The sequence below is a fragment of the Ylistrum balloti genome, unplaced genomic scaffold (assembly GCF_031769215.1).
Source record: "Ylistrum balloti isolate Yb309-2 unplaced genomic scaffold, AGI_CSIRO_Ybal_v1 Utg370050, whole genome shotgun sequence".
Lineage (NCBI taxonomy): Eukaryota > Metazoa > Mollusca > Bivalvia > Pectinida > Pectinidae > Ylistrum > Ylistrum balloti.
The window spans coordinates 153,839-166,424 of record NW_026782103.1 but is presented as its reverse complement, the minus strand read 5'-3'; the positions used below and the strand labels follow the sequence as shown (position 1 = coordinate 166,424).

At 35.8% G+C, this 12,586-nt stretch overlaps 1 protein-coding gene across 1 annotated transcript in view; it reads left to right on the top strand.

Annotated features, from left to right (window-relative positions):
• The first annotated feature begins 723 nt into the window (after positions 1–723).
• LOC132549215 (protein scribble homolog) overlaps positions 724–12,586 on the top strand; it is a 131,529-nt gene continuing 119,666 nt past the window's right edge. The window contains exons 1-2 of the mRNA XM_060213132.1: positions 724–1,027; positions 1,124–1,241. Coding sequence (XP_060069115.1) covers positions 866–1,027; positions 1,124–1,241 — 280 coding nt within the window. The 5' untranslated portion in view covers positions 724–865. The remainder of the gene's footprint in view (positions 1,028–1,123; positions 1,242–12,586) is intronic.

Below are 12,586 nucleotides of genomic sequence, written 5' to 3'. Positions count from 1 at the left end.
TTCTTTCTCGCGTGTAATCCTATATCGTGTTAGAAATGCTAAAATTGATCATTTTTTTTATTTTTTTACCAAACACACCACAAAAGTAAGACAATTTCACTAAGTTCGTTACTGACAATATTCTAAATATTTGATATATATGAAATTTTATGGGATTTAGTTATAAAGGAAGGCAAACGCACAACACAATTAAAAGTCAACATCTGTTCAATGCTAATCAATCATGCTTTTCTTTTTCTATTATGTACTGTAAGCTTGGTTGTTATCCTTTCTTTGTAAAAGAACATTGAACTTGCACATAACGTTTCATTGTGAACTAAAAATATCGCAACACAACGCCTCAGTAAATATCATTATATCTTAAATATGCGTTTAGAGTTGAAAAGGAATCATTTGATTATTTTTTATTTTGTATCGGGAAGGTGACGAGGCATTATAGCGTGGATTGAGGTAGGAATTTCACACCTGTCATTGGCCAGACTGGGCCTAATTAAAGATTTCACGGCCGATCGTCCAGCAAATATCATGCTAATGATATGCACATATATTTATACTGATTTTTCACAGTGTAAACATTGACAGCTTGTCATTCTCAAAACGGGAAAAATGTGGAAGTAAATAACACGATATATCGCACCTATTTCGGTGCTGGAAGATTATATCGCGTACCTGTTGTGCAAATGCATGATGGGTAGAACGTGACGTCACGCGGCTAAATGTAGCTCTATTCGAAACTGACGATGGAGTAGACACTTTTAGCCTTATATCCTTGTTTTATTCTGTTATTCCTCCTCCGTTTTATGTTTGATGAACTCTTAAGGATATTTTACGTGTCCTGGATGGACGTTGGTAGCTAACAAGCGTCATGTTTAAGTGTATTCCGTTATTCAAGGCGTGCAATCGCCAGGTCGAATATATCGATAGGCGACACTGCAACCTTACTGATGTTCCAGATGATGTTTTAAGATACACACGTAGTTTGGAAGAATTGCTTTTAGATGCTAATCAGCTAAAGGACCTTCCTAAGGTATGTATAAATCTGACTAACATCATTATGTCTTAAACACGCCTAATTATGTTGATAGCACCGAGCCGAACCTAACATTTCTCGTTTGTCTTTCAGGGATTTTTTCGCTTGGTACAGTTGAAGAAATTGAGTTTAAGTGACAATGAAATATGTCGATTATCGTCAGATGTGGCCAGTTTTACCAACCTCATGGAAATGGATGTCAGCAGAAATGGTAATTGATTGAATTTTATTCATAATATATATAAAACATACATAAATTCATCAGACTTTGATGTCGGAAGTGGAATACACGACGCCATCTTGGAAGATAATACATTCGTTAGCTCCAGTTTGACAAATCATCATCAGGCTCATAGCTTTGTAGGACCTCTATTCGCTATATGATCACAAAACCCTTGGTTTGAAAATATTGCCAGATTAATGTATGTTTTAAATCAGCGAACGCACATTATCTAGATGTGTGTGTGTGATTCGTTGTGTATTGTAGGATGAACAAGGGAGACAACTTTGGGAATACTCCCTTTTTTCCACCGGAATTTGAAGAATGCTCACATGTCCTTAAAATTTCAAGCTTGTATCAGATGCTTTTGATGTTTTGTTGACCGGCATATCTCCTCCTGTTAACAGTTCTGTGTTGTTCCAATCAATAAAATTATAGGTAAAGATTCCTCATAGATAACTGAAATTATATATATATATTTTTGACATGAAAGCTAACAATGCTTTCATGGATTAACCCACATGTTATTTCCATGAATACGATAACATAAAAGGTCCACTTTAGTCATACATAACTTGTTGATATCAATATACTACTGTAGCATATCATTACATGTAATGATGCAGATATTTACAAATAGTATAAAACAAATTTATGAAGTTTTAAACAAATCAGTTGTTGTAGTGGACTAAATTGGTCTCATTACTTGTTATTTAGCTATTAATTATCTCCTAAATTATCATAAATATTTCCTGAAAAAGTTAAAAATTAAAAGGTGATTTAAAAAAATGCATCTGGATATATTGCTTTAAAAGAATTCAAATTCTAGAAAATTGTTAATTCGATGTAAAATTAGTAATTAAGTAAAGTACAGACTAGTGGGACATACAGATACATTCCAGACTGTTCAGTCACCGAGAAACATCAAGACGTGTGAATGTATGTATCTGCATAATAACAAGGCCTTGAGAAATACTACTTATCATTAGTGCATGGACATGTGTTTATGTGACTTTTTTACTCTTTATTAATACACACTATGATAACATGTGTTTACATATTACTTGTAGAAGATTCTTTTTCTTTTATATTGATCCACATTGTTGGATGTATACTTTAGTCAGGGTGCTGATGATGCCGTTTCAATGTAATTTGTTTTTCCCCAGTTTCTATTATACAAATCTGTTTCCTGCTGGTAGAAATATGTATAACTGTATTTTCTAAAAAGAAATAAAGAAATGTCGTATATTTCTTTGAAAATTATTATTTTTGAATTTAAAAGTTTATGTTGCCACAGGCTTGTACAATAAAGCATGTTTATAACGAACCTCTAGGGACCAAGAAATTTAGTTTGTTATAAACATAGTTCGTTAAACACATATAATGAATTTTGGCAAACAGTCATGCATAATTCGTTACAGGAATTGTACATGCAATAAATATAAAGGAGTCTTATTTAATGAGTATATTTTATTACATGTATAGTATGTCCAAATAAACAACAATTCACATTGCTTCCGAAAAACTTGAATAGTTACTTGAAAAAATCACAAATGACAGTTTGCTTTTTGTTACTGTCTGAGATCTTGTTAAGGGTCTTTTGTGCTATCATTTTGGGATCCAGAGTTTTAATCCAATCCGTAAAAATGTTAAATGTCATCCAGGCTTTAGCGTTTGCCTTATATACAACAGGTAGAGATTTCACACCCTTAAAACATTTCAAATTTTAAGAATTGTACTCAGTGTTGTTGCTGGAATTTCTAAGCTCTCTGCAATATCCTTTTTAGCCTTATCATTGTCTACTTCACAAACAATTTGGTATGAAGACAACAAGAACAGAACGCAAAGATTTTGTATCGATAAAATCAGTTCAGTAACTCAAAACTCAAAAAACAATAGAACGCAGGTAAGTATAACAACAACTCACTTTATTCGTCAATTTTACCTGTATGTAATTGAAACTTACCTGGAAATGGGTGTCAATACAGGACACACGACTGACTTCACTCAGGTGTGACGAGCGGATCAAAAAGCTGCTACGTTATAGACATTAATTCGTTATGTGAAATTTGTTATATATTTCGATTTTAACATATAAATGATAGGGCGATTGATGGGGAATGAAAAACACTATGTTATAACCATTAATTCATTGTAAGCGTGTTTGTTATAAACATGTTTTACTGTAACTAGATGTAAATATTCCTATTCCTTGTTTACTTTTATTTGTTTTACTCTTAACATTACTGAACATAGTGTTGATTTCATGTGTACCCAGAGTCTTTACTATGCCGACTACATATTTTTCTACCTACTGTAGATACATATGTTTGTAGTTTACAAACTGATACCCAGACTTGGTAACCAGATATCATGTTTATACCTCAGTAGTTATGGTTGTCAAACACTTTCTGTACAATACTGTAACATGTGTCCCTCAGTACCAGTCTAATTATAATCATGTACAGGTTATGATAACCTGACCCACCAGTCCTCCCCACCCACTATCTGTTGTAATACAGTGTTACTTATGAGAGTCTGACCCACCAGTCCTCCCCTCCCTCTATCTATTGTAACACAGTGTTACTTATGATAGTGTGACCTACCTCCCCTTCCACTATCTATTGTAACACAGTGTTACTTATGAGAGTCTGACCTACCTCCCCATCCACTATCTATTGTAACACAGTGTTATTATGAGAGTCTGACCCACCAGTCCTCCCCTCCCTCTATCTATTGTAACACAGTGTTACTTATGATAGTGTGACCCACCAGTCCTCCCCACCCTCTATCTGTTGTAACACAGTGTTACTTATGATAGTGTGACCTACCTCCCCTCCCTCTATCTATTGTAACACAGTGTTACTTATGATAGTGTGACCCACCAGTCCTCCCCACCCTCTATCTGTTGTAACACAGTGTTACTTATGATAGTGTGACCCACCAGTCCTCCCCTCCCTCTATCTATTGTAACACAGTGTTACTTATGAGTCTGACCCACCAGTCCTCCCCTCCCTCTATCTATTGTAACACAGTGTTACTTATGATAGTGTGTCCCACCAGTCCTCCCCTCCCTCTATCTATTGTAACACAGTGTTACTTATGATAATGTGACCTACCTCCCCTCCCTCTATCTATTGTAACATAGTGTTACTTATGATAGTGTGACCCACCAGTCCTCCCCACTCACTATCTCTTGTAACACAGTGTTACTTATGATAGTGTGTCCCACCAGTCCTCCCCTCCCTCTATCTATTGTAACATAGTGTTACTTATGATAGTGTGACCCACCAGACCTCCCCTCCCTCTATCTATTGTAACACAGTGTTACTTGTGCTAGTGTAACCTACCTCCCCACCCACTATAGTGTGACCTACCCCACATCTAGACAGTGACGAGATATTTGTTTTCTGTAATTAATGACTTATAGGGACAGTAGTAATTGCCAATTTGGGCCTATAACATTGATACTTACCCCATACATATGGGAAAGTTCTCTATCTGACCAAAATGTTAGATAAAAACCTGTTGTCTTTCTTAATAACTGAAAAAACCGTTTAGTTGTCATAATTTAATATATTTTTAGAATTAATTTAAATAAGTGTTCAGGCCATCAATATTGTTTCCTCACAGGAAATGTTCAGTGTTGAAACCTTAAAGTAAATTTGTTGGATTTATGAATAGGATAGTGCTTTGCTCCATCTGTTTAATTTTCATAAATTATCTACAAATATGAAAGTATTTCAAATTGGAAGACATAAGGGGATTGGGAGAGGTAAGGGGAGGGGGAGAGGTAAGGGGAGGGGGTTATGATAAGGATTCAAAGTCCTAGTTAAGAAGTACAGTGGCCTAATTTATCATGGATACAAGCTAACAACTAGCTCAAAATCTCTAATTAAGTGCCACTAAAATTTTCTATAATTGTGGATTTGTGTGACAGTCATCCAGTGAGATAGATTGTGAAAAATACAGCCCCTTGAGAGGTACCTGCCAAGGTTTGTTAGTATACAACATAAAACCACTGGATGGTGACTGTACATTATGAATCATTAGAGACGTTGAAGACTGTATAGAAATCAAGGATCTAAAATGGTTTTTGAAGTGCCTGTGTATATACCCTACATCTTCAGAAATTACAGCTCTGGGGCTTTATAGATAGAGATCACTCATTGGTGGATATATTTTTGTAAATAAAGATAGATCTTGAAGTACCGTAAATGATCTAGATTTTATATAGCTGAAGAAAAGCACCTCATTGTAAATTTAGGAAAGATAAACTGATTGCTGTGTATTTCAGGTGTTTCCGCTAAAAAATGCCTTAAATAGCTTAAACAAATTTCTGGCAGTTCCTCTAAGAAAAAAATTTCCCCATAATGAAGCAAAATCTGAAGTCTTGAAAGTCAAAAGAATGAAAGACAGTCTGCTGGATGTTTTGGAATTGAGGTATAATGTAAAACTATGGCAGTGGTTGTTACGTAAGATATCTCCAACATTTTTTCTGAAAGTGTAATCAATTTAAGTAAACAGCTCATTTTGTTTATCAGTTCATGACTATGGATTGGAAATTGTCTAAATTATTCTTATTTGAATTTCAACCCCATCTTACTCTAGAAGACATTCTGGTCACACTTTAAGCTAAAGTGATCTTATAATGATCTCAACCCCATCTTACTCTAGAAGACATTCTGGTCACACTTTAAGCTAAAGTGATCTTATAATGATCTCAACCCCATCTTACTCTAGAAGACATTCTGGTCACACTTTAAGCTAAAGTGATCTTATAATGATCTCAACCCCATCTTACTCTAGAAGACATTCTGGTCACACTTTAAGCTAAAGTGATATAAATAGTGTGTCTATGTCTAGTATAGGGATTGATCTGCGATAAGAATTGATCTTGTAAATGTTGCCTTCAAATTAAATGACTCTATATTTATCATCAGCTGGGTAAGATGGATTTAGATCAAAACTCTGATTTCCAGACAAATCATTGCAAATGAAATATATATATATCTATATCATTTAAATAAGGGAGATGCTTTGCATTTTGTAACTATATATATCTTGCAAAAAACCATTAGGTGTCCTACCGTCGGTTACTCAAATTTCTGCTTCAGCACTGCCCATGTCCCATTTGGTTACCAAGTGTGATCAGCTGTCTCTCACATCGTACAATTGTTGTTGATGGTTTGGGGAAATAAATGATTTTAATTGCCACAATATCTATCTGATGAGTGTTTTTTGGTATTATTTTTGTAGAACTAATTGTTGAAAAGCTTTTATATGGTGTTGAGTTCCTAGAAATTTGTTACTATAGTGGTGACAGAGCATCATGATAGTTCTGCTCTGGATAATTTTTTCTGGTACATAAGTCTACAAAAATGAAATATTGACCAAGATTAACCAGAGTTTTGCTGACATCATGTCCCTGTGTAATTTACAACTCAAGTTGTTGGATTAATGAACACTCAAGCGAAAAAGTATTCCTGTAACCTCTGCCTATATATCCAAATAAGTTAAGTCTGATGTTTTAGGTAATGAGGGATGGAACTTTTCATTCGTATCTGGAACCAGTATAACATGTACAGGCTTCACTTTGACCCGCGCTCTTGCACACTTGTTTCAGAAATGACGCCGCTTTATTTGATTGAAGCGATAAATTGACACCTAAGTTGTAAATATGACCCACTATCTTCATCCAATAGAGGTCATTTCTAACACATTGTTTGTTATTGTTTACAGTCTGTAAGTGTCTTGGTGATTCAGACATATTCTTATAACCAAATAAACAAAAAGGAATCCGCAATTTAACCAGCCCTTCTGTGTATGTTTATTACATCCGGAATTTGACGTCATCTTCTCTGTCTGTCCGTGTGTACGTCCGTCTGTATGTCCATTTCTTGTGAATGCAACTCCTCCTAAACTAATCATCAGATTTTCATGAAACTTTCTCAATGTCACTACTACAATGGGTAGATGTGCATGAAGGGGCAATTTTTTGGTTCGTTGATTTTTGTAAGATTTATGCCATTTTCAACTTTGTATCTGTAGCTTGCTCATAGTGGAGCCTTGTGAACGCAACTCCTAAACTAATGATCAGATTTTCATGAAACTTGCTCAATGTCACTACTACAATGGGTGGATGTGCTGGAAGTGGCGATTTTATGGTTTTTCTTGATCTTTATATTTTGTGGCAGCATATATTGTGTCCACGGCACACTTGTATTTTTGTGCTGTGCCCAGATATAAGTACTCTGATGTTTTTGACAACCGTAATAAAAGGCATGACTGCCCCAAGCCAAAAAAAATTCAAAAGTTCCTAATTTTATACCTAATCAATGACCTTTAACATTTTTTCAAAAGTGAAATGATGTTCACAAGGAACCCAAAAGGCCAACGGAGGTCAGTGAAGTGAAATAATGCCTTCAGCGTCTACTACACGTTCCTTCAATCAATGATGGCCTTAGTGACTGTAATTTTGGTTTAGATAATTAAATGACGTCACAAAAAGATTGCTTAGTGTTGCAACAATGACTACCATAGCTGTACATGTGAAATGTCTTCAAAATTTAACATGGTAATCTCTACTTATACAGTAATGTTTGCAGGATTTTTAGTCCACAACACCAATTCCAAAATTTTGATGAGACAAAGTGCGTCCCGAGAATTTGAGTAAGAAATGAAGGATAAGCTTGGGTCCTGGAATCAAACATCTGAGTACAAGATGTCACTGACAATATTTGTCTGTTGGAGTCGACAAGACCACGACATGATAACCATGTTATTAAAACATATGAGATGAATGTGATAAAAGAAATGTTAAATAGCTATGTAGCATCACTGACACTTGATGATACTTAACTACACAACGCCTGCTGATGACATATTTCTTATAGATGTAAGTCTCAACACCTTCCTTAATTAGGAAACGTGTTTAAAATGTCAGTCATGATTATCTTTCACTTGCATTGATATACTCGTGTGTTTTGTTATGCTTAAAACAAACCTACCAAGTATAAAAACTCATTTTCCTGGATTGAGGTGAAGTACACAGAAAGCATTGCCTGAAATATCCTAACAGTTGGTGGTATTTTCTATCCAATGTTTGTATCGTGTTATCCCACTGGGTTACCAGCGGCTGCTTCAGTGGATCTGTGTACTACTCCTAGCTACTCTCCAGGTAAAGGTTAATGTTAAGACCACCTGTTGTTAAAGCATCTATGTCACATCTCTGTATTAATGAAAGTATACTACCCTTAGTGGCTTTAATATATTGTTGCCTGCATATTATATATCTTGATGATTGTATTAGTTCAGTGTCCAAGCCAGAAAGGATATATCTATCATCCTGACACAGGGACTTGTAGGTATTATATCTAAAGAAAATTCAGATTGTAGGAGGAGTAAGTGGTTTAGTAACTCAAGTGGTCTTACTCTCAGGTGTTATAATTGATCATTAGGCTTTCCTTATACCAAGTGTTACAAAGAATAATCATCTTCTGCTTCATCAATGATATTCTTAATAAAAAGCTTAGTCAATCCAAGTAAATAATAAGTTTAGAGACAAAACCACTGGGCATACTAATGAGTATCAAACACCTCTATCTCTATATCACACAACAAAACCACTGGGCATACTAATGAGTATCAAACACCTCTATCTCTATATCACACAACAAAACCACTGGGCATACTAATGAGTATCAAACACCTCTATCTCTATATCACACAGAACCACTGGGCATACTAATGAGTATCAAACACCTCTATCTCTATATCACACTAAACCACTGGGCATACTAATGAGTATCAAACACCTCTATCTCTATATCACACAGAACCACTGGGCATACTAATGAGTATCAAACACCTCTATCTCTATCACACAGAACCACTGGGCATACTAATGAGTATCAAACACCTCTATCTCTCTATCACACTAAACCACTGGGCATACTAATGAGTATCAAACATCTCTATCTCTATATCACACAACAAAACCACTGGGCATACTAATGAGTATCAAACACCTCTATCTCTATATCACACAGAACCACTGGGCATACTAATGAGTATCAAACACCTCTATCTCTATATCACACGACAAAACCACTGGGCATACTAATGAGTATCAAACACCTCTCTCTCTGTATCACACTAAACCACTGGGCATACTAATGAGTATCAAACACCTCTATCTCTGTATCACACAACAAAACCACTGGGCATACTCAAACACCTCTATCTCTCTATCACACAAAACCACTGGGCACACAAACACCTCTATCTCTGTATCACACTAAAACACTGGGCATACTAATGAGTATCAAACACCTCTATCTCTCACACAAAACCATCACACTAATGAGTATCAAACACCTCTCTCTCTGTAACCACTGGGCATACTAATGAGTATCAAACACCTCTATCTCTCTATCACACAAAACCCCTGGGCATACTAATGAGTATCAAACACCTCTATCTCTGTATCACACACACAAAACCACTGGGCATACTAATGAGTATCAAACACCTCTATCTCTATCACACAAAACCACTGGGCATACTAATGAGTATCAAACACCTCTATCTCTGTATCACACAACAAAACCACTGGGCATACTAATGAGTATCAAACACCTCTATCTCTCTATCACACAAAACCACTGGGCATACTAATGAGTATCAAACACCTCTATCTCTATCACACAGAACTACTGGGCATACTAATGAGTATCAAACACCTCTATCTCTATCACACAGAACCACTGGGCATACTAATGAGTATCAAACACCTCTATCTCTGTATCACACAACAAAACCACTGGGCATACTAATGAGTATCAAACACCTCTATCTCTCTATCACACAAAACCACTGGGCATACTAATGAGTATCAAACACCTCTATCTCTGTATCACACAACAATCTCTAATCACACTGGGCATACTAATGAGTATCAAACACCTCTATCTCTCACACTAAACCACTCATACTAATGAGTATCACACATCTCTAACACACTGGGCATACTAATGAGTATCAAACACCTCTATCTCTATCACACAGAACTACTGGGCATACTAATGAGTATCAAACACCTCTATCTCTATATCACACAAAACCACTGGGCATACTAATGAGTATCAAACACCTCTATCTCTATATCACACAAAAAACCACTGGGCCATACTAATAAGTATCAAACACCTCTATCTCTGTATCACACAACAAAACCACTGGGCATACTAATGAGTATCAAACACCTCTATCTCTATCACACAAAACCACTGGGCATACTAATGAGTATCAAACACCTCTATCTCTATATCACACAAAACCACTGGGCATACTAATGAGTATCAAACACCTCTCTCTCTGTATCACACAAAACCACTGGGCATACTAATGAGTATCAAACACCTCTATCTCTATATCACACAGAACCACTGGGCATACTAATGAGTATCAAACACCTCTATCTCTCTATCACACAAAACCACTGGGCATACTAATGAGTATCAAACACCTCTATCTCTCACACAGAACTACTGGGGCATACTAATGAGTATCAAACACCTCTCTCTGGGCATACTAATGAGTATCACACCTCTCTCTCTAACACCAACCACTGGGCATACTAATGAGTATCAAACACCTCTATCTCTATCACACAGAACTACTGGGCATACTAATGAGTATCAAACACCTCTATCTCTGTATCACACAACAAAACCACTGGGCATACTATATCAAACACCTCTATCTCTCTATCACACAAAACCACTGGGCATACTAATGAGTATCAAACACCTCTATCTCTATATCACACAGAACCACTGGGCATACTAATGAGTATCAAACATCTCTATCTCTATATCTGTATCACACAAACCACTGGGCATACTAATGAGTATCAAACACCTCTATCTCTATATCACACAAAACCACTGGGCATACTAATGAGTATCAAACACCTCTATCTCTATCACACCTCTATCTCTATCACACAGAACTACTGGGCATACTAATGAGTATCAAACACCTCTATCTCTATATCACACAAAACCACTGGGCATACTAATGAGTATCAAACACCTCTATCTCTATATCACACAGAACCACTGGGCATACTAATGAGTATCAAACACCTCTATCTCTGTATCACACTAAACCACTGGGCATACTAATGAGTATCAAACACCTCTATCTCTATATCACACAGAACCACTGGGCATACTAATGAGTATCAAACACCTCTATCTCTCTATCACACAAAACCACTGGGCATACTAATGAGTATCAAACACCTCTATCTCTATATCACACAAAACCACTGGTCATACTAATGAGTATCAATTACCTCTAAATTGATAGGGATCAAGATAATAGTGTATTCTTTGCTACAAACTAGACTGAAATGTTTTGCAAAACTAATATATCAAATTGTATAAAGTTAGATATTTCAATAGTGATGATGTCATAAGGTTGTATTATATATTTTTTTTTGTATATGAAGACTTTATTGAAGATATGGCACAATATATTTAAGTAGATGTAGAGTTATGGTATATAAGATAAATACGATACATTCCCCATATGATTATAAAAGAAATCATTTTAAGATGTATAAATGTTACTATCAATAAATCATGTTTATGATATACAAATACATTACATAAATGAGTTCACCATTATATATGTTACTGTTTGTAGGACTCCTATAAACGGTAAGAATTTTCAGTATGTAATACATCTGGGCTTGGCTGTAGCTAATGATTGTATTTTTTTACGTGATCTATCTATTGGCCAACTTCTTTGAATTTTTCTACATGCTTGTTTACCGAGATTCCTCTGACCTTGTAAAATCCCTTTAATCATAGTGAAGGTAGAGAGAGTTATGATGTTGTCGAAACTTAGAGATCGTACAGTATAAATCAAGGTGATGTGTAAGTTAGGATAGGTCATGTGGTGTCTGACTTAACATGCTGGCAAAACACTTTCTTTACCCAGTCTTAACTTATGTAGACAGTGCTGTATCTGATAAACTTAGGTTAACTTACATGTACAGAAGACAATTCTGTCTGCTAGAGTTGACAGCCTGTTAGGTACACATAAAGATGATAACAGTTGCAACACTGACTTAAGTAGGCAACAGATTTTGCTGTTCTGTACCTACAGTGTCCTTACAGAAAATTCTTCCTGTTTAATTCTCTCAGGCTGTAAGACAGTTGTGATAGGGACTAATTTTCACCTGCTGTTCTGTACCTACATTGTCCTAACAGAAAATTCTTCCTGTTTAATTCTCTGTACGAGATGATACTGAGATTTTTTTT